This window comes from Leptonychotes weddellii, chromosome 6 (genome assembly GCF_054177405.1).
Source record: "Leptonychotes weddellii isolate Sample4059 chromosome 6, ASM5417740v2, whole genome shotgun sequence".
NCBI lineage: Eukaryota > Metazoa > Chordata > Mammalia > Carnivora > Phocidae > Leptonychotes > Leptonychotes weddellii.
In genome coordinates, this window is record NC_138374.1 from 37991665 (window position 1) to 38019387 (window position 27723).

The window sequence follows — 27723 nt, forward strand, 5'->3', positions numbered from 1 at the left end:
CACATTATTTTTCTCTCCTGACGCAAGCTATTTTTTTTTTTTACTGCCAAATCTTTCCACTAGGAGTCTGGAAAGAGGGGGGGAAAAAAGGGTTACATCCAATCCGGCAGAAAGTTTTCAGAAACTGAAGTGCATTATCACAACAGACATGGCAGCGGAGGCCGCGCAGGACAACAGGTGAACCTCCGAGAAACCTGGCACCTTCCCGCGGGCAAGTTTTGAGGGAGGGCTTGGAGCTCCCCCTGGCTCTACCACCCCACGAAACAGACCTTTTTTTTTTTTTTTTCCTCCTTCGCAGCAGCGGAGAGAGACAAATCGCGAATATCCAGCCTCGCAGCTCCTGGGAAGAGAGGTGAGCGCCTTTCCCATTTAAGGATTCAAGGAGCGTCCTTGGAGGCGGCTTTCGCTCACACTGCCTCCCCAAACTCGGCCTGAAACCCGGGGGTGGGGAACAAAAGAGGGGTCGAGCGGCGGAGCCTCCGCGGGGGGCTGCAAGGAGCCGACGTCGGGCGTCCGGAGGGCCGGGGTCTCCGGCGGGGCCCGGCCCGGGGTGGGGGCGCCGGGCGGTGGGGCCCAGCGGGCCGCGGCCTGACACAGCAGGGACGGCGGGGACCCCGCGAGGCGGCCGGGCCGGGCCGACCCCCTCTCGGGCCTCCCGCGCGCGCCCGGCTGCCCCCGAAACTTCGCCCCGCGCCCGCGCCAGCCTCCCCGCCGCCGTCGCCGGCCTCTCCCGGCGCGCACACGCACTCACGGACGAGCCAACTCACCCGGACCCCGGGGAACTCATCGTCCAACCCTCGGCGCGGAGCGGGGTGGGCGCGGCGAGCCGCCGGGGCGCGGCGGGGGCCCGGCTCGGCCTCCGCCCTCGGCGTGCAGCGGCCCCGGCCCGGTCGCCCCTCGCGCGGCCGTGCGATCCTCGTCTCGCGCGGACCGACGCGCCGGAGTCCGAGCCTTTCTGCCCGCTCTCCCCGCCCTCCTCCCTCCTCCTTCGTCAAGCGCCAGCAGGCGGATTCCAATCTCGGCAGCCGCCGCCGCCGACACTCGCACGGGGTGGTGGGGGGGGGGGAGGAGCGGCGCGGGCGCGGGGACCTTGGGGGGAGGGGCGGGCCTCCGCCGGATTCGGCGCCGCGCGCGCGCACTGGGAAGGCGCCCGCCCCGCCCCGGACACGAAAGGAGCCGAGCGCACGGCGGAAGCGCCCGAAGGGTCCGCGAGGCCCGGCGCCCCCTTGCCGGCTGCGGGCCCTAGTCCCCGGCAGCGGGGCGCCGGGCTGCCGTTGGGGGGGTTTCTCTTCTGCGTTGCCCCACCGGCCCCTCCCCACCAAGCAGCCCTCCCGCCGCCGCCGTGGCGGGGCGGCTTGTCTCTGGTAGCCGCGTCCCACAGACGCCGCGCGCGGGACGCACACGACGGAGCGCTGTGAAGGGGCGCGGACACCGCGGGCGCGGGCTGGGCCCTCCGGGACCGGCCGGCCTCCCGGATCCCTTCGCGTGGACCCCCTCTCCGACACACTGTAATGCTCCCCGTGAGCGCCAGCACTCGCACACCACGGCAAGGACTTGCCAGGTCGTGGTAGTGGTCGTGGCGACAGAGAAAGGAAAGTGTAGCCACACTCCATCCATTATCCACCCACCGCGCCCCGGCTTCTGGGTCTGGGCTCCCTGACAGTGTGCCGAGGCCTAGGTAGGCCGGCGCAGGTGGGCGGGCTCCGCGGAGCGGCGGGGGGACGAGGCATCTCCGCGTCGGCCCCGCAGCTCCGAGGCCCGGCTGCCCGGAGCCCTGTGACCTGCGAGCCCGTGAACTCCTCAGGCAGGAGAGGAGCGCCGGCGTTAACCCGGGCCAGCTGAAGTCAGCGCACTATAAATATTGCTCCCGCCTCGACCTTGGCTCACTTTTAGGACCTCGCGTGCCCTCCGGAGTCTCCTTCCCGCTCTTTGGAAAATGCAAATAATTGTCACTACTTCTTTTCTAACATTGCCCCCTCATTCTTTGAGGAAAATACTGTTAAACGTTTTCAGTGTCCTGTATGCGAAGAAAGAATATAGGTCCCCTTTTAACCAAATGTGACCTTAATCTCTTTGGTAAGTGTTGCAACAGTATGTATCGTGTTAAGTCTCTACAAAAGATAACTCTTTTTAAGGTCCTTTTATAAAATCACTTTTTCAGCTAAGTAAAAAGAAAGAGGGAAGAAAAAGAATGTGCCGGGCGCTGGTATTTGTTTTTATACGCATTCTCCCTGAAGAGATGTTTAGATTCCAGAGTATTCCCTTTTAATCTTGTTTAAATGTCTAAATTCTTTTACATTCTTGTTTAAAGACTTTTTTTTTCTTTTCTCCTCCTTTTACAAACCACGTTTGCCCTTGATGCCTCAGATACCTTCTGTAATTCCAAGTTTTTTTCCAATTCTGGCAATTCTTTAATTTTTTTTAATGAACTCTTGAGCTGTCTCAGGTTTGAGAGTCAGGGGTTGTAGTATCTTGCTGTGCAGGGAGAATGTATGATAATAGGAGTTTTCTTGCATCAACCACGAATTTCCTTGCATCAACTAAAACTTGACACTTTTTCAAGTTTTCTACATTCCTGCTTTATTTTTAGGGGAAAGGGTGGGCCTTTTGCTTAAGGAGATTCAGACTCATTGGCCAGAGAACTCACTGATGTATGCTGAGCAATGTGTCATGGCAGATAAAATCATGACAAGTGTGTTAATATACCCTCTGAAGCCTACTTCGATTTTTAGGCATATGAATCAGTCCATAATAGACAAGAGTCTCAGGTTAAAACTTTAGTACATCAAATTTCTGAAACTTGCAAATCGGTGTTGCCTGTAGAAATATGCCACTGTAGAAATAACAAAATAGAGGCATCACATTTTAAGTCATGATATCTTTGCATCTCTATGAAAGGATCTTCTTTTCAAGTCTTTGGGACTTGACTTGACATCCTTTTGTTCTCTTTAGATAAGCCCACCTAGTGACCAAACCTTCCCACTTTCACAGCAGGCACCCTACCTACCTACAACTGAGTAGGTCATGGTGTTCTCTCTGGTTCCTGGCATGTGTATGCATGCCAGCCTGTTTCTCCAGTTTGCCCACTAAATGAACAGAGCAGCCAGGAAGCCCAGGGAGACATCTGGACACGTATTGTCTGGCCCCCAAACTCAGGCAACACCTCAAGGTCCAAATTTAACATTCTCTAATGTGATGGCTTTCCTTTAAGTAGGTTAATAGAATGGCTGGACGTGGCCTTTTTTCTCTGCACAGTTTGAGGTGTAGGCCCCAAGGGTGGTAGTTGCATACTCAAACCCCATAGCCTTAGTTTGGAATGTAAAATTACCCTTCTACAGTTCTCAGATCCTCAGACACTTTCCCTGATCACCTGTCTTAAATTAGCACCCACGGCCAATTTTGTTTTCTTTATATCACTTTTTACTAATTGAAATTACCTTGTTTGTTTAGTTATTGGTTTATGGTCTGAGTTTCTCTATTACCCGCCCCCCCTCCCCCCACCCAGAATGTAAACTCCATGAGAGCAAAGACCTTGTCCCTCTTGTTCTCAGCTGTTTCCTCAGAGCCTAGCTCCTGGCACAGAACAAGTGCTCGTATCTGTTAAACACATGAGATAAGGGTAGAATTTCCTCTAAGCCTTTCTGAACCTTGTCATCAAGACTTAGCTTTTGAGGGTGGCATGGACTATGTTGAAAAGGATAAGGGCGGGTCAGGGCAACTGGGATATACCATTTTCAGGGAAGGCAATAGTTCTTGATTGTCCGAGTTAATCCATCCAAAGTCATTTTCCTGTTGTAAAGATTTTGTGAGGCAAAGGCAGCACTAAGGCTGCAGATATGGAGTAAGTTAGAGCCCAGTAAGGAGGGACTAGAGCAGGAATGCCCTTGCAGGATGATACTTCCGGTTAGTCTAAAACCCAGTGTCAAATCAACAAAAGCATTGTAAAGCGTAGAGGAAACAGCTACACTTTTCAGCATGGGCACTAATATATTATTCTACTGGTTAATAATAACCTGTTGGAGCACCTCGGTGGCTCAGTTGGTTAAGCGACTGCCTTCGGCTCAGATCATGATCCTGGAGTCCTGGGATCAAGTCCTGCATCGGGCTCCCTGCTCAGCAGGGAGTCTGCTTCTCCCTCTGACCCTCCCCCCTCTCATGCTCTCTCTATCTCATTCTCTCTCTCAAATAAATAAATAAAATCTTTAAAAAAAAAAAAATAATTATAACCTGTTATGGTTTAGAAGGAACAAGCCAAAACAGAAATTGTGTTTAAGAAAAAGGTAGGTTATCTAAAATCAGTGCACAAAATAAAGTTCAAAAATCTAAATTTGTCCTTTTCTTTGTAATGGATTTCTTTTCTTTTTACCTTTCCTTCTATTTTTACTTCTCAATTACTTGCTCCTTTTCCCAATTCCATGTCTCTTTGCTTCAAAGCACTTGTTTACTGTGATTCAAAGATAGTTTACTGAAGCTCTTGCTGCGAAGTAGCCCCCATATGGTCCTCCCTAGCCCATGGTCACTACAGTCCTCTCCCTGCTATCAGTACACCCCTTACAATAAAACCTAATCCTTTCCTGGCCTTGTGGCAGGAAGAGTCTCAGAGCTCCAGTCCCAAGCCGGGACTCAGCCTTCTGCTGCCTTTGCTACTTACATGGGGAGCCCCAACCTTGGCCCCTTTCTTCGAACTGACTCACAGTCCTTTTCTTGTGCTTGAAGCCCTGGCCTGTTAACCTGTGTGGAACCTGATTTTTCTCTGCCTGTTCTCTGGACTCTGCTCTGTAGAGTCGGCCCCAGCCCTGCAATACACGCTGCTGTGCACTGTTAGCCTTCGTGGCAACGCTTACTGACCTCTGCCTCTTTGTTCCTAGGTTCTCTGCCCATGTTCTATCCAACTGTCAGGCCTCCTTGCCCCATTACCTCAAGTTGGACATCCTGATACCTGCTGCTCTCCTGGACTACCACCTGTTGTTTGCTCACGGCTCTCTGGCTATCAGGTACTGCCTAGAGGGCTGGAATTCCTCCCACCGAACACCTGGAGCTGGGGCCTCCCCATCCCAGCCCCCAACAAATCTTTTCCTTCTCCATCCTTAGCAGTCCCCCACCCTGCCTTTCCCTTTCCTGAGAGCAGTGGGTTTATGACTTAGTATACTTTATTCGTTAACCAGAAAAAAACAAAAAACAACTAAATATTTTTATGTATATGTGTGTGTGTATTTGCTTTTATCAGGTTAATGAATAATCAAAGTATAACAGATGTGTGTGTGTATCTATGTACATGTAAAAACCCATATCTGATTCTACTTACTACTCTTCAACATCGATTCTACTCAAGGATTCCTTTGAGACTAGTAGCCCAGAAATCCCCGCATCTGGAGCTGAGTATGATTACCTTGTGAACGACTAGTGAAGGAAGACAAGGTGTCGTGATAAAATTCAGACTGAGATAACTGGGGAGGTACAATCCTGGATCAGGAATGCGAGTCATACTGTACCTGCTATATGTGGTCTACACGGTAATCCAGATGTATTCCCAGGTGTGGTGTGCCACCAATGTGACCAGGCATACTAGTTCACCCACCACACATGTTGGTGCCCATCCTTGCACTGGACACACAGTTCTAGAGGATAGAAACTACCTTATTTTCACTCCACTCTATCCCTAGAATCTAGCATACTGCCTGGCACACCAGTAGGTGATCAGTAAATACCTACTGAATGAATGAATGAGTGAATGAACGAACGAACTAGGCATTTTTTTGGACTCCTGTCCGCTAAAAGCTTAAAATCTAGTAAAAAATAAGACATGCAGATAATTCCTTCATTTGATATTTGCTTCTGAGTCAGGGTTTATTGCCCTTAAGATAGTTGATATTTCATGTTGTTCTCTATTGATAGTTTGCCCTCACTCATTTATTTTATTTTTATCAACAAAGGCAGGGTTGTATCATCGACTTTAAATTCTAATAACTGTTTTTCAATAAATAAAACTTGAGTTCTAGAGTTCTATATGCTCTTTAAAACAACTTCCTCACTTCTTTCATGGGGAATCATAATCCTAAAGGTATTCAACCAAAAACTAACACCTGTCAGTGTTTCTATAAAATGTAGATTATTTTACATTTAGTGTCTTCCTCACTGTCTACCTGAATTATACTAGCTATCCTCCTAATTGGTCATTCCTTCTGTAACTGATCTTGCTCAGTTTTTCCAGATTTCTCTTTTTTAATTTTTTTTAAAGATTTTGTTTATTTGAGAGAGAGTGTATGTGAGCATGAGCAGGAAGGGAGGAACAGAGGGAGAGGGAGAAGCAGACTCCCCACTAAGCAGGGAACCCGACACGGGGCTCGATCCCAGGACCCCAAGACCATGACGCTTACCAACTGAGCCACCCAGGCACCCCCGCCCCCACAGATTTCTCTTAATGAAACACTACCGTGATCAAAATCTGGGAGCCACTGATGTATGGTAACATTCTGTTCGACTGGTCTCTCTGATTCCTGCAAAATAGGTCACATTCATTCTTTTGATGCCATTCTCCCGCCTGCAATGCCCAAGTACCACCTCTTACAGGAAGTCCTCTTTGACTGCTCCATTCTAAACTCCTTAGGCTTTTCTCTCTATATCATTGACTTTTTTGCATAGTTTAACTGTTCCTATAGCTTTCTCCTAAATAAGATTTCCTACCTTTATTCACTTACATGTGAATAGGGGCTTCCCAGCCCCCCAGCCTGGGGAAGGACAGTTAAGGAGTATCAGAATACACAAGGTCTCAAAATCGCAGCCCCAGGCTGGGGCCTACCATTGTAATTATCAGAATCCTTGCCTCTGCTAACCATTTGTTTTCAGGGTCCAGCCAGAGTTGGAGATGGTCACAAACTCCTCAATGCATCCACTGTGCTGCTGTCCCTCAAGGTCAAACAGGGCATTCCTCCCTCCTTTCTGCGCTCCCTGACCTGGTTCTTACCACAGTTGCTGTAGTCACTGCACTGAGCACCAGGGTGGTTACATCGCAGGACTCCAAGGACACCATCTGAGTCCTGCTCTGTGTGAAAGGTGCTCCCTGGAGCTGTGCAGCATGGTACCTCCACCTGGCCCTACTGAACACCAGAAAAGTACCATTCCAACTGCAGGCAGGGAGCCTTATCCCTGGCTTGCTTCAAGAATCCACTTTTTAGGGCCCCTGGGTGGCTCAGTCGTTAGGCGTCTGTCTGCCTTCAGCTCAGGTCATGATTCCAGTGTCCTGGGGTTGAGCCCCGCATCAGGACCCCTGCTTGTGTTCCCTCTCTCGCTGTTTCTCTCTGTGAAAGAAAGAAAGAAAAGGAAAGGAAAGGAAAGGATCTGCTTTTTTATTGTTTAACATTATATACCTTATATAATGTTAATATATAATATATATGTAACATATATGTGTAACATTTTATTGTATAACATTATGTACCTTATACCTTTCAGGGCATTTGAGGAAAATGAAAGTGGCAGGATGCATATTTGTCAGAATTAAGTCAATTAGAATCCCATGTAAGATGTGTAATTAATCAAAATTTTTATTTATTTGATCAAGGTAGATGTTCTTCTGAATAACAAAAGTCCTTTCATTGTCATACTTACAATAATACACCATTTTAATCATATTTTAACCACACACACACCATATTTCATCAAAACTAAGATGTTATTGATTAAAAGAAGTGTCATTATTTCATGTATAACTAGGAAAGAAAAACATTGCCAATTAAACTGACCCATTATCCATTCTAAGACATGCGAATTTCAAAGATGATAAAATGTCCAAAAATGTGCATTTAAGAATTGATGAAATACAACATGTTTTAATGCATCTAAAAGGCAAAACAACACCATCCAGGCCAATAGTTTGAAATGTTGAGTATCTACGTTTTGGACATATAGTCTTATTTGTTTGTTATGCACAATCCTCGAATAGCCACACTATGAATGTTAACCACAAAGGCAGAAACAGTACAGTTCAACTGCATATAAACATGTAAAACAAACAAAAGTGAATAACTTAGGATTCAGTCACAAAGTTTAGAAGAAACACTAGCATCAAGTCACATGCACGGATTATATTACAAGTAAAAAATTAACTTTTTGACAGCTGCTTATACTGAAAACGTGCAATGACCAGAAGAATTGCAACGTGGTTATTACCCAGGTTTTTGTCTTTGGAAAAGTCAAACTAAGCAATCAGAAAAACCTCAGCAGTGCAGTAGAATGACTTTACATCTATCCCGGAAGCTGAACAATAGTGCTTGTTGCTTATGGGGCCATCAGGAAAGCCAGCTGTGGATTTCTTTCTAGTACAATTAATTGCTTCCGCTGTATATAAAATTGAAAGAATTGGGTGCTTTAGTGCGGAAAAAGGATATCCTGCTACACTGCTCCTATTTCCTCACAAAGGCTATTAGCGAGCCCTTTGCCATTAATTCACATGCATTGGATTATCCTGTGATGAAAGACCAAAAGGCTTTTCATTTTTATAGTCTCTTATCTCCTATTTATTTGGCACCTCTCTGGAGATACCTGCTCTTCTCCCAAGACTGGTTAATTGCTAGGATGTCAGAAGGTAGCTAATGACTGACTTCCTTTTCAGAGACTAATTGTGAGCCCGTCTCCATATTTTTTCTTGGAGTGGCCTTTCTCATTGCTGAGAAGTATTCTGAGCTACGTCATTGTTTGAAATGACAGATGCAGCATTCTAGTGCCAAGTTTCAATCCCTGCCCATCATACACTTTGAGACCAGCAAGTAACCCCTTTATAAATCATCTGTGTAGACCTGTACCGTCCAATACAGTAGTCACTTGTTATGTGTGACTATGTAAATTTTAATTTAGTTAAAAGTAAATAAAATTCATGGGGTGTCTGAGTGGCTCAGTTGTTAAGTGTCTGCCTTCGGCTCGTGTCATAATCCCAGGGTCCTGGGATCGAACCCCATGTCAGGCTCCTTGCTCAGCAGGAAGCCTGCTTCTCCCTCTCCCACTCCCCCTGCTTGTGTTCCCTCTCTCGCTATATCTCTCTCTGTCAAATAAATAAATAAAAATATTTTTAAAAAATTTAAAATTAAAAAAAAAATTAAAAATAAATAAAATTCAGTTTCTCAATCTAGGCCCACTAGTGCTCAATAGCCACATGAGGTTAGTGGTGATCATCTTGGAAGACTGTGGATATAGAACATTTCCATCTTCACAGAAAGTTCTGTTGGACAGTGTTGGTATAGACCGTGACCTGCTCAGCTCAGGCCTCGTAAACAGTATCTGAGCCCATCTCCCGAACTGATTCTTTCCCTGCTTTTGTTCTCAGCAGTCAAAACGAATGGTAGAAATATTACTTTCAGGAATCATTTCTATAGTTTGTTACTAGGGAAGTTTTTGTGAATGTGTAAAGCACCAGAAATAGAGGATTGCTGTTCAATAGGTATGAAATTACAGTTATGTAAGAGGTGTTCTTACCACAATACAATAAATAATCAAAAAAAGTATTTAAGTAGTAGAAAATAAAAATTAGGCCAAAATACTAATAGTGGTTGTCTCCAGGTAGTAGGACTATGATTACTTTTTTCTTCTTCCTATTTATATGTGCTTTTTGGATTTTATTAAATACATATTGCTTTCTTAGTTAAAAAATAACATTTAAGATACTTAAACCCATTCATTTCTTTTATCACCAATTTCAAACTAAGGTGGTTTTATCCAGTCCATGTGTCTAAGGGGGAAAATGGTCATTCTGAGCAACTGTTTCTTTAAAAATGGCTCTCAGCCAGCAGCTTTTAGTTGGGAGATAGATCTGTATTCCCTTCGATCCTAGCCTGAAAAGCGTCAGAGAACCTGTGTATGGAGTGCCCTAGAGCACTGCTAAACAGAATCACAGAACACCCCTCTGGAAGAGATGGCTCACGATCACTAGCAATCCCCTCCCTGATTTGTTGAGCACTTTGCATTTCTAGACCGTGGGGGTGCAGAGTCTCAGGATCAATGCCTCACAGGTTAAGGAGGCTCGTGGAGCTGAAGAGGGCTCTGGTTTTACCACTGAGAAGAGAACCATAAAAAGAAGTCCTCGTTTCCTAAAAGTTCAGGCATGATCATACAGGTTTAATTGGGAACAGCAAGCTGTTTACAGCAAATTATAAACTGTATAAAGCAGACCTCAGTGGACACGCCCAAAGGATGTCCCATGAGCCCTTACTTCTCCAAGTCCAGATTCAGCAGATCTGGCTTGGTGAGGTAGGGTGCTGCAATGCCAGCCAGAGGAGTAGCCCAGAAATCCCTTTCCAGGACTTTCCATGACCAAAGGAGATGGCCAAATCGCTCATGGAAAACGTCCGTTTTTCTCTCCTTTTGTCCTTAAAACTTGAAGCCAATCCACTATTTTCTTGACTGCTACTACTCACCCACCCAGTAGAGAGACACTTCAGAACAGGTTAAGCAATGCGATAGGTGGGAAGAACATCAACTTTGGAGTCAGAATTCTGGCTGAACTTCCTAATTTTTGACCTTTTGCGGACTTTGTCAACCTCTCTAAATCCCAGTCTCTTCACCTATAAAATGGGGATAAATAAATAATATCAAATCTAATGAGACAGATGTGAAACATTAGCTGAGACTATATGGAAAATAGTTGGCATAGAGTCAACATTCAGTTAATTTTCGTTACCTTTCCTTTTCCTTCTAGAAAGTGATTGGTCCATCAGTGTTTATGTTGAAGGGGAAAGAAAACAAACCGTAAAACACTTAATGAGCCTTACTTCAAATACAGCCCAGTGCAGTTCGGTAATTAGTATGTAAGTTCTGGTTCAGCTTGGGCTGGGCTCCAGTTCTTCGTTCCAGCCTTAGCTCAGGAATTTTCTTCTCTAGAAAGACTTCACTGCCCACTCCCAGGCTGAGTTAGTGTCCCTCCTGATTAGTCCCGTGGCACCTCGAGCTTATTTCTGTCCTATCATTTACCTTGCATTCTGCTTCTCAAACCAGAGGACCTAGCATTGGGCACGGAGTACGTGTCGTTACATAGCATTTTCTCCAGGGCAGCGGTTTTGCCTAATAATAAATGACTTAAAGCACAGGGCATACCCTTTTTAAGCTAAAATATTAGATTATAAAAGAAATTTCACAATTGCAGAGGGTCCCTAAGAGTTGTCTTTTGTGTTGATGGTCCTTTGCTTTTAGGTCTGCTTTGCAGAAAAGCTGGAGAAACATTTATTGCCATAGGACAGTGGAATTGCTTGGGAACTTGTCAGTTTCTTCCACCAGACTGTGAGCTCTGTGAGGGCAGGGACTGTTCCTCATTCACCTCTGAAATCACGATACGTAGCTACGTGGCATGAGGCCAGCCTCCAAGTAGAGACTCCATGAATGTGGACCTGAACTCAACTCTCTTCTCCCAGTACTTTGAGGAGAATATAGTATTTCCACTCAAGATAGGAATTTTGCAACTGTGTAACAGACAGGACTTCACATTGAGTGCCTAATGGAAAGAAGACAATTCTAGCTGTACTTTTTGGGGAAAGGATTTTACCTATCTGATCTTTGGCTTCCCCACCTGCCAGGGTTATGAAGATTCAGTGAGAAAAGATTCATAAAGTGCCAAGCATTGTGCTTGATACATAGGAAGTGCATGTAAGAAAAGGCTTCTTTACTTTCTTCTGAAGTCACATTCTGGTTATTAATCTACAAGCTAAGAGATGATTCTTACCATTTTAATAATTCCAAGCTACTCAAAAAGGACCTAATATCCATGGCTCAGGCTGAGCCAGTGCCTGGGGCTTCTTCTGCAACACTCTTGTCTTTCCTCCTAAACCTCCAACCTAATATTACCATACCATTCCACAGCTTACTTACTGCCTCAGTTACCTTCACATTAAACCTGGGCTTATAAAATGAGAAATATTCAAGAAGAGGGTAGAGAGATACAACCACCTGTTAGGAGGTACAGGCTGTAGAGTCTGGGCCCATTTCAAGCCTTGCCTCACTCAGTAATCTGATTTAGTCTCCCCACTTTGAGGCATGTCTTGGTCCTGGTTCCGGAGACAGCCCTGGACAAATGTTGCCAATTCCTACCAGAGCATGAGCCAGGGAATCAGGGTCCCCAAATGGCTGTGTCCTTCATTCTATTGGCCTGGATCCAGGGTGTCTTTATCTGGAAACTAATGAAGCTTAAGCTTCAGGGTCCCTCACTTTCAAAGGCCCCTGTGAATGTTGAGAGTTGCTGGAATGTTCTAGATTGAGAGAAGGAAGTCAGGTTGCCTTCAGGAAATATTCCTATGTAAACTTTTTGGATAACTTGCCTAAAGAGATTTCAGAAGAAAGAGACCTAGCGATCCCATGGTTCCAATCATTTGTTGTGATTCTTTCTTCTTATTTTAAATGACTGCTTGGTTTTATAATTAATTTGATGTTTGGAATTTTATTATAGTCTTTTTCTTAAAGATGGGCCCCCACAAAACCTGGATCCCAAACTGGATCAGGTTCTTATTCAATCTTTGCCTACTTTTCTTCAGAGCCTCCTTAGCCTACCGTTCACCAAAAAGTCACAAGTACGGAAGGAGACTCTGCAGGGGTCTCTGTAGTGATGACAACATTCAACACGGAATTGCCTTCACTACTGGCCTTCTATCTTGGACCGCAGGCACACACTGGATGCCCTGCACCCATTCTGCAAATACAAGGAGCCTCTGGCCTTCAAAGTGCTTCATTAGAAATAAAAGATAAGACCTCTGTTAATTGGCTTCTCCCTGAATCTGAAAATTATTTTGAAATAGTCTCTTTATACCTGCTTTTATGCATCAAGACTTTGAGCTTGGCTTAGATAAGGGGACAGCTGATTTGGAAATGGAAATGCAGCCCTAAGAATTTACTTACTGAAATGTTTTGTTTTTTTAGTAAGATTTGTTTGTGAGAAAAGGAACTCGACTCCCAGCTAGGCTGCATCAACGATAGCATCCTTTTGCCATTTCAGTTCTAAATCTCGCCAGTATGCTGCCTAGCTGTAGGGGGGAGAAAAATGATAATCCGATGCATACACTGCTGTGGAAAAGTGTTCAGAGTTTTCACAGTTTGGCTAACCCATAAATGCATTCCAAATAGCCATTGTTTGTAGCTGTTTCTTGCGTAAACAGGTGAGAAAGACTTACATAAACAGTCAATTATTAAGTAATGGGAAAATTCCAGAGTGTTGTGGAAGGACTGAGGACAGAATGCTGGCTCACAGGGTGGCCGAGAAGAGAAGGTAAGTCCGTGACGGGTTAAGGGGCTAGAGAAATCAACGATGCTAATGTGTGGGGTCCTGTATGCAGGTTAGTTTGGGCTCTATTGAGCGGTCATGGGAAGCCATTTATGAATGTTAAGCAGGACCATTACATGGCCAGATTTATTTTTGAAGAGATCTCACTACCTGTAGTGTGGGGTGTGAGTTAGCAGTAGATGGGGGGCCAGATGGAGACAAGGTCAGGAAACTGGGAGATAACTAGAAGAGAGATGTTTGGAGGCAGGAAGGGTCCTGAGGATGGAGAGGAGGGAATAGATCCAAGACAGATCAGGAAATAAATATGGCAGTCTGTGGTAACTCTTGTCAGAAGGAGCAGTTGTGGGAGAAGACAGACACATAGGATGACTCCCAGATTTCCAGTTTCAGTGACCGGTTGGGACCTGTTACTCACTGAAAGAAACGATACAAGAGGAGAAACAGGTTGGGTGGTAGGTTGGTAAACTCAGTCAGCGCCAGGTCTAGAATTCCTGCGTAGAAGAGGTGCAGGGCAGCAGCACTATGGGATTGGCCTCAAAACTATGTTTACAAAAATAAGCACTCTGTCTGTTCAGATGGGGTGGCATGGGTAAGATGAGTGGCAGATGATGGGGGCTTCAAGTCCCCCCTAACATCCGTATTAGTTGAGATTCTTCTGGTTGTAAGTGACAGAAACCCAATGTAAGCAAGCTCAAGGATCAAGGGGAAATTTATTACATCAAGAAAGAGATAGGTGTGGAGCTTCAGGAATGACTAGATCCAGGAGTCTTCATGTTGGCAGAACACTCCCTCCTCCTTTCTAATCTTTGCTTCTCCATGTCTGTTGGCTTCGTTCTCTCCTAGGGCAGACAGACTTTCTCTGCACAGGAGGGAACACAGGGCCTTTGGACTAACATTCTTCCTGCTTGACCACCAGTGAGAGAAAAGACTCTTGCTCTCCAAGCTCCAGGTTTAACAAAATCTCAGGGAAAGGTTCTGATTGTTCTGGTTTGGTTCACAAACCCACTTCCTAAACCAAGCACTGTACCTAAAGGGTACCAAGAGAAAAGATAGGAAGAACCCAACTATGGCCATTCCTCCAACCTATGAAGCAGGCAGACTTGGAGATGGCTGTAAGATATCCATGTGAGACAGTAGAGCCAAATCTGGATATGTGAGCCTGAGGATCTCAGGAAAGCAGTTCATGGAAAACATAGCTGTCGAATGGTTCAGAAAAGTAGTTGATGGCCTTGACAAAATTCATGGCAGAATTTATTCCACAAGCTCAGTAAATAACATTAACTTGGGATCATTATTACTTAGATAACCCTTAATATGTATTTTATAGAGGTTTATTTTTTTTAAGTTTATCTATTTTTTTTTTAAGATTTTATTTATTTATTTGACAAAGAGAGACACAGCAAGAGAAGGAACACAAGCAGGGGGAATGGGAGAGGGAGAAGCAGGCTTCCCGCAGAGCAGGGAGCCCGATGCGGGGCTCCATCCCAGGACCCTGTGATCATGACCTGAGCCGAAGGCAGATGCCCAACGACTTAGCCACCCAGGAGCCCCTATCTATTTTTTTAAATAATCTCTACACCCATTTGGGGGCTCTAACTTATGACCCCAAGATCAGGAGTCACATGCTCTTCTGACTGAGCCAGCCAAGTGCCCCTATAGAGGTTTAAGTAGGATCAAACAGTGAAGTTCATAGTTAAAACATAAATTGTTTTTAAAAGAAAGCAAATCTTAGAACAGTATGTATAGTGTGATTCCAATTAAGTAAAGCATAAAGTGTGTGTGCAATTTGTGTGGGTGTGTATACAAGCATGGGTCTGTTTCCCAGGTTTCAGAAAACAATGTGTGCCATATCTACACAGATCTGCTTCCCAGACTATAGACAACTACATGGAACAAGGTTTGCCATATTCATCCAGAACTGCTTGATGAACAGTTTCAAATTTTTTTTTCAAGTGAAAAGTATTATAGGAAAAGTAAAAAAAAAATTTTTTTTGAGGGAGAGCACACGTGAGCGGGGAGGGGGGTGGGTGGGCTGGGCAGGGGCAGAGGGAAAGGGAGACAGAAAATCTTGAGCAGGCCCCACACCCAGCGTGGAGCCCAACATGGGGCTTGATCTCACGATCCTGAACTGAAATCAAGAGTCGGACACTTAACTGAGCCACCTGGGCACCCCAGGAAAAGTAAAATGTATTCTTCTATCAAAACTGGAAGTTCTTGGGTGCCTGGGTGGTTCAGTCAGTCAGGCGTCTGCCTTCGGCTCAGGTCATGATCCCAGGGTCCTGGGATCGAGTCCCACATCAGGCTCCTTGCTCAGCAGGGAGTCTGCTTCTCCCTCTACCCCTTCCCCCTGCTTGTGTGCCCTCTTGCTCTCTCTCAAATAAATAAATAAAATCTTAAAAAAAAAAAAGTGGAAATTCTTGGAGTCAAATATTTATTTTATCTCCTTTCAACTGGCAGGCATTTGAAGGCATTACCTGATGTGTCTTACTGAGGCCTACAAGGTCCTCTGTGCTCCTCACCTCTTCTCCTACTGCCCTCTCCTTACTTGTACTTTCAAGCCTGGGCCTTCACTGTGCCAAAATCCTTCCCTTAAAGACTCCACATGTATTTTTTCCTCCATCTGGGACACTCTATCTCAAACTTTGGTAGGTTGGTTTCTTCCCATCATTCAGACCTCAGCCCAAATGTTACCTCCTCAGCAAGGTCTTCCCCGACTACCCAGCCACAAGTATCTTACTCTGGCCCCCAACACAATGTGCTCTGTTTTATTTTCCCATGGCACTCACTGTCTCAAATTATATTGATTATGTATACTTGCTTATTGCTTGTCTTGTCCCTGAGAGTGTAAGCTCTGTGAAAGAAGGAACCTTGTCTGGATTGTCGTCCTCCATCCCTACACCAAAGCCTAGCCACTCACTGAATGTTTGTGGAATGAAAAGACATATTGCTGGAATATTATTCAGCACTATAAAGAAATGATGTGTCCAGTCATAAAAAGACCTAGAGGAAACTTAAATGCGTATTACTAAGTGAAAGAAGCCAACAACCTACAAAGGCTACATACTGTGTGATTCTAACTCTATGACGTTCTGGAAAAGGCAAAACTATGGAGACAGTAAAAAGATCAGTGGTTGTCAGGGGCTAAAGGGGAGGGAGGGATGACTAGGTGTAGCACGGAAGGTTCTTACTGCAACTCTGTATGATGTTGGAATGTCATAATACATGTGTTCAACCCCAAAGAATGTGAATGTGTCAAACCCACCAAGAGTGAACCCTAATGTAACCTGTGGGCTCTGGGTGATAATGACACCTCAGTATATGGGTTCAGCGATTGTAACGAATGTCCCGCTCTGGTCGGGGGGTTGTTGATAATGGGGGAGGCTGTATGTGAGTTGGAACAAGGAGTATCTGGGCAATCTGTGTACCTTCTGCTCAGTTCTGCTGTGAACCTAAAGCTGCCCTGAAAATTAAATCTGTTTTTAAAAAACAACAGCATACATTGCCCAAGTTGTTGAAATGATTTACGTGTGTGCGTGGAACATTGAGAAAAATTCTTAACATTGTCAGCATTGCCCTGGGAAAGCTAGAATCAGGAAAGCCTAAACCCAAATTTTAGGCAGTGTTTTCAAAATTGGAGTTCCATATTCTGTGCTTAAATAAATGAAGCAAGTTTCTTTATTAAGGGACCGAGCACTCATGCAGCTCACATATGTGTGCTGTGACTCTCCAGGGTGAAGAGCATATGCAACCATTCCCTAGGATTTGATCCAGAACCTATTCTTCATGCCATGTCCTTATCATTAATGAGCCTAAATCCAGCTGAATGCCAGTGGTTAGCCTGTGGAGCAGCTTTAAATAGTCAAATATTTCTCCTCAGAACCAATCCAACACAAATTAGTTAGTATCTTGTTTTGCTGATTCCAAACCACTAGAATCTAAGTTCCATGGCAATAACAGTTTGTGTCTGTTTCCTTTACTATTATGTTCCCAGTGTCCAGAGCAGTGCCTGGCATGTAGCAGGTGCTCAATAAAATATCTGTTGAAAGAATGAATGAATGAGCAAATGAATTAACAACTTTTCTTCTGTGAAAAGGGCAGAAATTCTGGTACAAGGTAATTATACCAAATTTTGATCCAGGTGTTTCATATTTCCGGGCTCCTTGTGTAATATTTATACTTGCTACAGGTTTTCTCAAAGCATTTTTTTTTCTGAATGGACACATTGAAGGAGTTAAGAAAATGAAGGAAGAGTGATGGCCTTGGGCTCTGACCCTACCCCATTGGTGATAATGGTCGCTAACATTTGTGTTGTAATTTCTAACAAAAGCTATTGCATTTAGCTCTCAAAACACCTGTGAGGCAGGTGTTATTACCTTCACTCTCAAGAGGGATGAGAGACACTCTCCCAATGTCACCCTGGTGATATTAGATCAGCCTTGATCTAAGTTCTGGTCTTAACACGTCAAAGTCCATGTTCAGTCCATGGCCCCCGGCTGCCTCCCCAGCTGACCGTGTGTCCTGGGAAGCCATTTCTCCTTTCTTGGTTCCCACATCTGGAAAATGCCCAGGGGATTTCTTAGATTCCTTCCAACTTTACGTTCTATGACTCTATGAGACTCTTTTTTTTTTTTCTTTTTCTCCATCTGAAGTGCTATAGCTTTAAAAATGCTAAAATAGTATCTTATTCCTTCTTGCAATTGCACAGCTCTTTCAAAAATCTGATTGAGGTGCTAAAAAAATCAAATAAATTATGAAAATGTTCTCTTTCTTTTTAAGTAATGCCTGGAAACAGAATACCTTAACAAAGAGTGAACTGAGGGGCACCTGGGTGGCTCAGATGGTTGGGCATCTGCCTTCGGCTCGGGTCATGATCCCAGGGTCCTGGGATTGAGTCCCACATCAAGGTTCCTGCTCAGTGGGGAGCCTGCTTCTCCCTCTGCCTGCCACTCCCCCTGCTTGTGCTCTTCCTCTCTCTTTCTGGCAAATAAATAAATAAAATCTTCAAAAAACAAAACAAAAACAAAGAGTGAATTGGGTTTGTTAAGCATAGTGTCCTCAGAAACATCTTCCTCATTAAAAAAGAAGAAAAAATGCCACCCTTGGAAAAAAAGCACGGGCCTCCTGCTAGGAGCTTATTTCAAAACAAAAGACATGGAAGAAAATTTTCTAGAAATGAAGCCATTTAGAACAGAATAAAAATAAATAAATCTGAAATAATCACCTAGTAGCGAAATAAATAAACCTTTCCATAAAGAAAAGGCAAAGCCTGGCCTTCACTTTATTTTATTTTTTTAAGATTTTTTTATTTATTTATCTGAGAGAGAGAATGGGAGACAGAGAGCATGAGAGGGGGAGGATCAGAGGGAGAAGCAGACTCCCTGCGGAGCAGGGAGCCCGATGCGGGACTCGATCCCGGGACTCCAGGATCATGACCTGAGCCGAAGGCAGTTGCTTAACTAACTGAGCCACCCAGGCGCCCCTTCACTTTATTATTTACCTGGTAAATTCCCTTTGTATGCAAAAATTTGTATCATTCACATATCTTTGTCTGTTTAAACAAGGCAATTAAACTGCTGTTGGGCCACACAGCCAACAGAGCGAGTGAGTTATATGTTTCTTCTCCGTAGGACATTTTGTTTTGCCTCAAACTTTTTTTTTTGCAGCCATATAGAAATAATTTACTTTTGGTGTCATGTGAAAAAAACTTTACACAGAAAAATCAGTATTTGCACATCCTTTTTTAGGTTTTATTGTGCTAAAAAGTAGAATCCACACAGGCCAAAGAAAACCCCAAAACAAACATGCAAAATATTTTTGTGCACACCTCCACCGCACTACTTTACACTTTTGAAATCTTAAAATTAAAAAAAAAAAAAATTCCAAAGCAAGAGTACCCGGGTTGAAAAGCTAACGTTATAAAAGCTAGATTCCTAACACATACACTGCAGACACAAATCACTCCGTTGCAAAAAGTTAATGTTTGTAAGTGTTAAATGAGGAGACATGAACGGGAGATCCGAAGCGTGCTCCCCACTAGGAACTATTAGAAATTGTTTGGTGTCCTAGGACATCCCTGATGGTGAGATAGATACAACCTTAACCCCAAAGCTACGCCAAACTTGCAAACACCGAGGGAACCCCATATTCAAAACTACCTTCTTCTCCTGCTACCTTTAAAATTGTTTTTTTGTTTGTTTTGGGTTTCGGTAAATAAAAGAGTCCCTCAGAATCGACACTCGTTCTCTCTGAGATGTAGAAAAACCGATTCAGTAAATGACCATGATGAAGTCCTTCTTTGAGATGCTTCAATTTTCTTTTTAATGATCATGTACTTTTTTAATGGTCGCACGGGCATGCGTGCGTCCATGTGTGTGTAAACCCTTTTAAAAGATATTTTTGGAAACTTAAGTCTTGGGAACTGTTTTTCCTTTCCTCGAGACCAGTCCCTGAAAATGTGTTTTTTGTTTTCATTTTTGCTTTAAGAGAAAACCTGCCTAGAGCTTTTCTGTACAGCCAGCAACCTCCTATCCCTGTATATTTGAACTTTCCAAAAATAACAGAATGCTCCAAGGTACTTGTTTGCAACTCCTGAAAAATCTCCAGTCACTCCCAGCAGATTTTACTGCCTGGTACTTTAGATTCACTTTCTTACTGCACCACAGGTAAAGAAGGGCCCCGTGGTAGGAGCACAATTATGTCCCTCCTGGTGCTCCCTCAGGAACATGGCTTCACCCTTGGAAAAAAAGCACGGGCCTCCTGCTAGGGGCGCATCCTGCTGCTGCTTTCTCCCTCAAGGAGAAGGGACACACTCAGGTAGAAAGGCAGTCCCCTGGAAGCCTCAGTTCTCAGAAGAAAATGTTCTAATGCATTCTCATAAAACGTGCAAAGAGAAAAATCCAAAACAGGAGTGAGGAGAGAGTAGCAGTGAGTTGGAAGAGTGCCTAACTATTGTGTTCAAGTGAGAAACACCCCCTCAGACTGCCTGCTTCCATGCCTTGTTCAATGAGCATAATAACAGTGCTTCCTGAAGGGAAAGAGAATGTACCATTTCCAGCCTCAGAAACTAAGCTGCTCTCTTCGTCACCAAACAGCTTTAAAATGCTTACTTAGCCCAAACTATCACTAATGTTTTAAAGAAGTTTGAAGACCCAAGTCTATTTCAATAAATACTTAAATAAGTTCTAGATCAACTTGGCTCATACATTTTCAAACTATGGGCCCAAATGGCAAACAAGTACATTATCAGTCCCTCTTCTTCTCCCAACGGTCGACATCCCTGCACGTACTCAGTGTGCGGCACTGAAAGGAACACTTGAGAAGGATGGTGCAGGTCTGAGGTGGGAGGTACGGCCAACACTGGCATTTTTACTGAGGCTGGCAGAAGGTAAGGCTCCTCTCTCCATGCAGAGTTTGGGCATGTTCTCGGCCTATTCTGCCATCCTGTTTCAGACACCGTCTCTCTTTTCTTGTCCACAGGTCATTATGCCTGTTGGGGGAAGGGGCACTGAGGAAGACTTCATAAGTGAGCAGTCACAGGACTGGGAGAGAAATACATGCACAAGACCGGGACATTCACGCTCACGAACTTCATAAGCAAAACAAAGGCTAGACGCAACCCAGAGTCGCTTTAAAATCTCCTCTCACACACAGCAAAGCAAAACTGGAAAAACCCAATTCCACTTTCCCATCACAATTCAAAAAGGAGCTAAACCTTCTGGGGACATAGGATGTCTTAGACGTGAGCCAGAGATGTCTGTAGCATGAGCCAGAGCCCTTCCTAAAGCCCTGTCAACTGCCCCACAGCTCCTAGAAGACACCTCCTAGACGCCTGGACTCCCTCAGAACGCTCAACTCTGTTCAAGTCTGAAGTCTGATGCCCAGAGGTAGCTCCGAGACACTAGTAATGGAATAACACTTCCTTTTTTGGTGAGGAAAGCCCAATCGGTCTCAGCTAACAAGCCCTCAGCTATGGCTCTAAAAATACCCCACAGCGAGTACTGTTTAGCACTTCGTTCTGTTTGCCAGAGGAGCTCTAGAGAACTCCAACACACGCTCCAGATTCTCCATGACCGCTCTGAGCTCTGTCCCTGCTCTGGTGACCTCAGGGAAGGGTATCGCTTTGAGAAAATGACTTTTTTGTTTTCCACTCTGGAGTTCTTGGAATTCTGTCCTGAACATCTGAATTACCACTCCAGCCTTGGATTAATTACTAGCTTGGTTGAGGAATCTTCATTTGGCTTCTAGTCTGAACTATGCAAATACACGATCTGTGTGCAGAAGGAAGGACTAAAATTATACTTCAAAAGGGCTCAGTAGCTTCCTGTGTTCCCCCTTTCCCCCAAAAAGAAACGTCAGCCTCCTTGAATCCTTTATTGTCAGCAGCAGGAGCAGCTCCCGGCCTGTCCGCATCAGACGCTCTGGGCTCCCTAAACGTTGATGGCGTGTGCGTGCTTCTTGCACAGGGGTTTGTCCTTCTTGGAGTAGAATGGCTGCCCCTCCAGATTCACATGGCAGACCTGGGACAGAGGACAGACAGGTGTGAGGCGGGCCTACCTCTCCCCACTACAAATTCCTAATGACGTAAGCAGAGTAGACAATCGAACTACATAACATTTAAGACTTCCAAAGAGGAACACAGAACTAAACTCAAATTAATGAAATGGAATACAAAAAAATATACAAGATGAAGATGATCGATGGATGCTGTCCAAAGTTTACAAGACACCAGTACAAAATCGTGAGTCAATATCCACGGGGGCGATTAACATCCAAGAAAATACCATTAGGAAACTAACAAACACATCAGAAAAGATTATCCTCACTAATAAGTAAAGGAAAAATAAATTAAAACCTCCGTGAGAGACCCCTAAGTATCTATTAATCTAACAAAAACAAAAACCCTCAGTCGCTTGTTACCTTTAACCTTAGAAAACTGTAGCCAAAAACCAAAAAAAAAAAAAAAAAAAAGGTATCAATCAACAGTTAACAACGCCAAAAGGGAATCAGGCCTACTTGTGCACTGCTAGGGACACCACTCGGTGAATCAGCTCAGTCTTCTGTAGGGGATGTGGCAACACTGAAGAGGGGCTGTAAAGATGTGTCTGCCCAGTACCACTCAGGAGGAGTTTATCTTGCAGAAATGATTGCACAGAACAACGTGTGCTCAAGTGAAAACTGAAAACCACTAAAATGTCTCTCTATGGGGAGATGACTAAGATTCTTACAGTACATTTTCCAATGGAATGCCACCAGGAAAAAGATCAGTCAAATATGGAAAAGCGTATGCAGGGAGACAGTATATGAAAGAAAAAGAGGCAAAATTATATATCCCCATGATGACATAATATGAGTGCAGTTTGAAGATGGAGACATCACAGAAAGAAGAAAGCTAAGTAATGTATGTTGAGGCTACTGTGGGTCAAGCAGGAGGCCACTCTACATACATGATCTCATTTAATTCTCACAAAAACTTATGGGAAGGTATGACTTTTCCCCATTTCACAAGGGAACAACTGTGGTTCATAGAGCCAAGCGTCCCACTTAAGTCACAGACCTAGCAAGTTGTAGAGCTGGGACTCGGTGTCCAGGTCTGCAAGACCCTAGATCTAGCTCATCTTCCCCATACCCCACCACAGAGGGGGGGCTGTGCTTACTTGAAATTGTTCTGGGCTTGTGGGACTTGTATTGAGGTAGCCCTCCAAGTTTGTTGGACTACCAGTGTGTAGGCTGGCCCTGGGTGGGCAGTATGCCAATGTGTCAGAGTCAGCTGGGAAGTCACATAGGCTGGGATGAGCCCCCGGGTCATAGAGGGCACTGAACATACCAAACAGGGAGCAGAAGTAGGGACCACATCCAGGACACTGACATCAGAAGAAGTGCAGATAGAGGTGTCTGGGTGGCTCAGTCAGTTAATCATCCAACTCTTGATTTCAGCTCAGGTCATGATCTCAGGGTCATGAGATCAAGGCCCATGCTGGGAGTGGAGCCTGCTTAAGAATGTCTCTCTCCCTCTCCCTCTGCCTGTCCCCGCCCCCACTAAAAAAGAAAAAGGAGGAGGAGGAGGGCAGCAGGTAGAGTTCCCACATACAAAAGGCATGGGGATAGAGAAATCACCCTCTTGAGATGAGCTTAGCTCAGTGAGCATGTGACCACTCCAAGACAGTTGGAAAGAAAGGTGGCATCACAGTGGTCCCATGTGCTTAACCCCTCACCCAACCCCCAGACAGGAGCTTAATCCATCATTTTATTTTTTTAAATATTTCTTATTATTTTTTATTGAGAGAGAGAGCACGAGTGGGGTGGGGCAGAGGTAGAAGGAGAGAGAATCTTAAGCAGACTCCACACTCAGCACAGAGCCCAATGTGGGGCTCCATCTCATGACCCTGAGATCATGACCTGAGCTGAAATCAAGAGCTGGATGTTTAACCAACCGAGCCACCCAGGGATCCCATCTCAGCCCTCATTTTATATGCTTAGGACTTTAGAGAGGCTGTCTTGTTCTATTCTTTAATTGCTTGTATATGTCAACTTTGTTTTCTTTCAAGATTCCAAACTCCTTGAAGGTGGAGCTTTGTTCAGAGATACTCTTGTGTTCCCCAAACTCAAGCAATATTTGGTAAATTGAATTAGTCTAAAGTTATGTGCTCTCCTGAGATCTAACTGGTGGGAAAACAGCTTATCAGCTGGGAGAGCTAGTTCTGATCTTCCTTTCTTATTAATTTTTTAATTATAAGAAAATATATGCTCATCAAAGATGATTTAGCAATATAAAGTGATGGAAAAGGATTCCCCTTGCCCCCCCCAAAAAAAAACCCTCACAGTTTTCCAATCAAAAGATTCCTTTCCAAAAATTAAAACCAAAACCATGTTTCACTTCGCTATACCTTAACAGGGCAGTGAGTGCCACACAGGGCCACTTAGGAGGAAGATGTAATGATTCATTCACCACGCTGATTCTCCAAAGGACAGGATCTGCCTGGCTTCTTTAGATGGATCCTTCTGCAGTGCTATGGGTCTCTCACACCTTGCCAGAACTTATCTGTAATCTTGGCCTGAACAACCCTATGCTTTACTGCTTCTTCTGGTCTCTCTCTGGGATTTGTGCCACTGTGATTCTCAGCCAAACTCAGTGGGCTCAAGGGACAGACCCATGCTCACCTTTTCCATGGTACCCTCTCCATGTGACACAGACCTCTCGTCAGCCTGCCCTGAGAGAACAGGCCTTCTGTGTCACAGTCTGCCCTGGACCTTCTCCAAGTCTCTTGGATCCTTCTAGAAGTTGGGCACCCAGACTTGCATGCAGTGTCTTAGGATCAGACAAGCCATGACTTGAATGTCAGGGTCAGAGGGCCCTATGTGCCTTGCTGAGCCATTGCTCTTTAGGGGATAACCAGAAAGCCAGTATATTCACATTGTTGTCCGTTTTCAGAGGGGAGGACCTGATGTATTTAAAGGACCCTAAAAGACAATTAGAAAATCTATTCCAAAAGCTGGAAAATCGGAGTGTTTAGATTGAATTGTGTTGTTTCTTCCCCCAAATTCATATGCTGAAGTCCTTACTCCCAGTACCTTCAATCTATTCGGCGCTGGGACACACCAGTGACCTTATTTGGAAGCAGGATCTCTGCAGATATAATTAAGATGTAAGTTAAGATGAGGTCATGCTGGAGTAAGATGGGCCATTAATCCAGTAGGACCAGTGTCCTTATACGAAAAGGAGAAGCATATAGAGACAGACACACACAGCAGAGAAGGCCATGCAAAGACACAGACACACAGAGGGAAGGATGCCATGGGACATGGAGCCGAGACTGAAGTTCTGCAGCTGTGATTCAAGAAACACAGAGACTGCTGGAAACCACCAAAAGCTAGGGGAGAGCACACGGCCCTGCCGACATCTTGAATTTGGACTTCTAGCCTCCAGAACTATGAGAGAGTCCATTTCAGTTGTTGAAGCCATCGGATTTGGGTACATTGTTACAGCAGAGTCAACACAGTGCACCTCTTGCATGGTGGAGTGTACATGTGGTGTAGACACTGAGGTGCATTGCAGTAAACTTTATGATGAGGGTTGTCCTATATCATAAGCCTATAAAAATAGTTCAAGTTTAAACTGCATGGATATTTGATACATGGCCACACTTTACCTTGAGCAGCTCTGATAAAACCAAAACAAAACAAACATAGTAGCAGCACATTAATTTTCCCAAATAAAGTTCAGTCAACTGCAGACTCACATCACAGGCCTTTCTCAGGGATGAATATTTCCTTAATGTAAGGCAGAGTCCTAATGTCAGTGAGCTCATTGCTGTGTCCGCGCCCCCCTCCCCCAACCCAGAGTCCTCGTAAGGAAAATGCCAACCTCATGGGAAAAATGACTTGGCTGTTCAGGAGAAATAGATGGCACATGGTTAACAGGTCATCTAGGGCTTATCTCCTGGCAACTACATATCAGGAGCAAGACCATTTAGGAAAATAAAATGATACTCAGCCCCGATTCCTAAAGGTTCTCTCAAAAGAAGGCTTATCTCAGCTTTTCATAGAATGAGTCAACAAGCTCCAATCTAGTGTTTCATTGTGAAAATTTAGGGGAAAACCCTCGAATCACTTCATCATATCTAAAGCAACTTATCATCATAGGAAACCATCCTTCTTTATTCTGACCCAAGCATCATTCACTGCTCCCAACTATTGAGAGCATTCCTGGTGAGACAAGCTGCTGGTTTGACATTTCCTTAATGAAATGGAGAGTAACAAAGCCACTTTGGTTTAGAAGTAATTATTAGTAATAAACTTTGCTTGACTGTGACATATCCAGCATCATGGTACTTGCCAGCTTTTAAAAATGATCAGCATAGGACGCCTGGGTGGCTCAGTTGGTTGGGCGACTGCCTTCGGCTCAGGTCATGATCCTGGAGTCCCGGGATCGAGTCCCGCATCGGGCTCCCTGCTCGGCAGGGAGTCTGCTTCTCCCTCTGACCCTCCCCCCTCTCATGTGCTCTCTCTCTCATTCTCTCTCTCAAATAAATAAATAAAATCTTAAAAAACAAATAAATAAAAATGATCAGCATATCAGCGGGCCAGTGTTGAAAGGGATATAGAGGGTTGATCACCTGGCCCACTAGGTCCCTCTTGCCCCTTCTCAGAAAGTCAGAACCCCCGGCTGTGCTAAAAACATACTGCGCAGATGAAGCAGGTGTCATGCCAGGTGTGTCCCAGGGCTTCGATAAACTTGTCCCCAGCCTCCACGGGGAAATCGCAGCCATGACACTTGGTGCTGAACAGATTGACGTAGTCTGAAATGAAAGGCAGAGTGAGGACCAGGCATCCAGGCAGGCTGGGAGAAGCATCCTGGACACACTGACACAATGCCACAACGATGACACCACACCGCAAATCACTGAGCTGGGGCAGTGCGTAGGACCTAACTGGTTACTTCTCATCTTGCAGACAAAATGCCCAGTTACATGATTGTGTTTTTTTCTTTTCAATAATTTGCACCGGTGGTGTATGGATTCAGGCTTAGTTACCACTCTGTGCTGGTTTAATTTACAAACATTTTCCAGATCTGTCATTAACTTTCTTTCTACAGGGTGATTTTCTCTTCTGCCTCTGTCACCCTTTAGAGCCCAAACAGACCAATCGCAAAAAAGAAAAAAAAAATCACATTTCCCAATAGCTATGTTTAGTTTGGAAGAAGGAGAGCCCTTAACATTTTTAGGAGTTCTATAGCATGTTCTTTGCTTGGCAATTCTTCTGTCATTGGGCATTTGTGTTGATAACAAAGTTTCACTACTAGAAACAATATTTGAGCTACTATGTTAAGATTCGTCCCCCTCCCTGCCTCACCGAAGAGATAATAATACCATGTATTGTTTGTATAATGCTTTACGGTTCACCAAGCATTCTCGCACAGATGGTATTCTTTACTAGAATCTCAATGTCATGATCTGTGGATTAGTATGTACTGTTTTCTTTCCACCCTCGACACAGTGCCTGGCACACAAGTCAATACCCAACACATATGTGTGGAATGAATAACGGATGGGGTGAATCAATAAATCAATGAATGAACTTAATCTTCAAAAAAATCCCTCAGAGATTGAACTGTAATTATTTTTCTGTTTTATTTTATTTTGTGGATGAGGAAGCCAAGGCTCGCCAGAGTCATACAGCTGAGACACACAGCTGAGTGGGCTGGGTCCCAACTCTAACTCAGGAGCTGTCTTCCCTGGGCCCCAGCGACAAGCAGTTCTACGTACTCAGGGTAGAACTCTTCCAGATTCTTTCAGAGAAGTTTGATGCCTCTTACAAAGCCTTCATACCCCTGGAAGTGTGCTTGTCTCTCCACAGCTCTGCCACAGTTGGCTTCTCCTCACACCTTCCATGTTTCTGCTCAGGTCTCCTTGTGGACAGTGTGCCTATTCTCCACCTTAGACCACATCCTAAGAAGCAGCGTGCCATGGGGGGCT

At 44.7% G+C, this 27723-nt stretch overlaps 2 protein-coding genes, 1 long non-coding RNA gene and 1 pseudogene across 5 annotated transcripts in view; 2 read left to right on the plus strand and 2 right to left on the minus strand.

The window, feature by feature from the left end:
- BMPR1A (bone morphogenetic protein receptor type 1A) overlaps positions 1-1792 on the minus strand; it is a 137096-nt gene extending 135304 nt beyond the window's left edge. For 2 of the 3 annotated variants that reach the window (XM_081823963.1, XM_081823958.1), the window contains exon 1: positions 768-982. The gene's annotated coding sequence lies outside the window, so the exon portion shown is untranslated. Of the gene's footprint in view, positions 1-767; positions 983-1628 lie in introns of those variants that run through there. The other variant, XM_081823960.1, reaches the window with a different exon arrangement.
- On the plus strand, positions 81-20926 carry LOC145722186 (uncharacterized). The gene is made up of 4 exons (XR_014146279.1): positions 81-177; positions 299-352; positions 4869-4994; positions 20729-20926. It is a non-coding gene; the product is annotated as an uncharacterized LOC145722186 (long non-coding RNA).
- LOC115943314 (small nucleolar RNA U3) lies at positions 9336-9439 on the plus strand (annotated as a pseudogene).
- LDB3 (LIM domain binding 3) overlaps positions 18976-27723 on the minus strand; it is a gene marked incomplete at its 5' end in the record, with an annotated part of 321917 nt that continues 313169 nt past the window's right edge. The window contains 2 exons of the mRNA XM_081823087.1: positions 18976-21768; positions 26432-26547. Coding sequence (XP_081679213.1) covers positions 21679-21768; positions 26432-26547 — 206 coding nt within the window. The remainder of the gene's footprint in view (positions 21769-26431; positions 26548-27723) is intronic.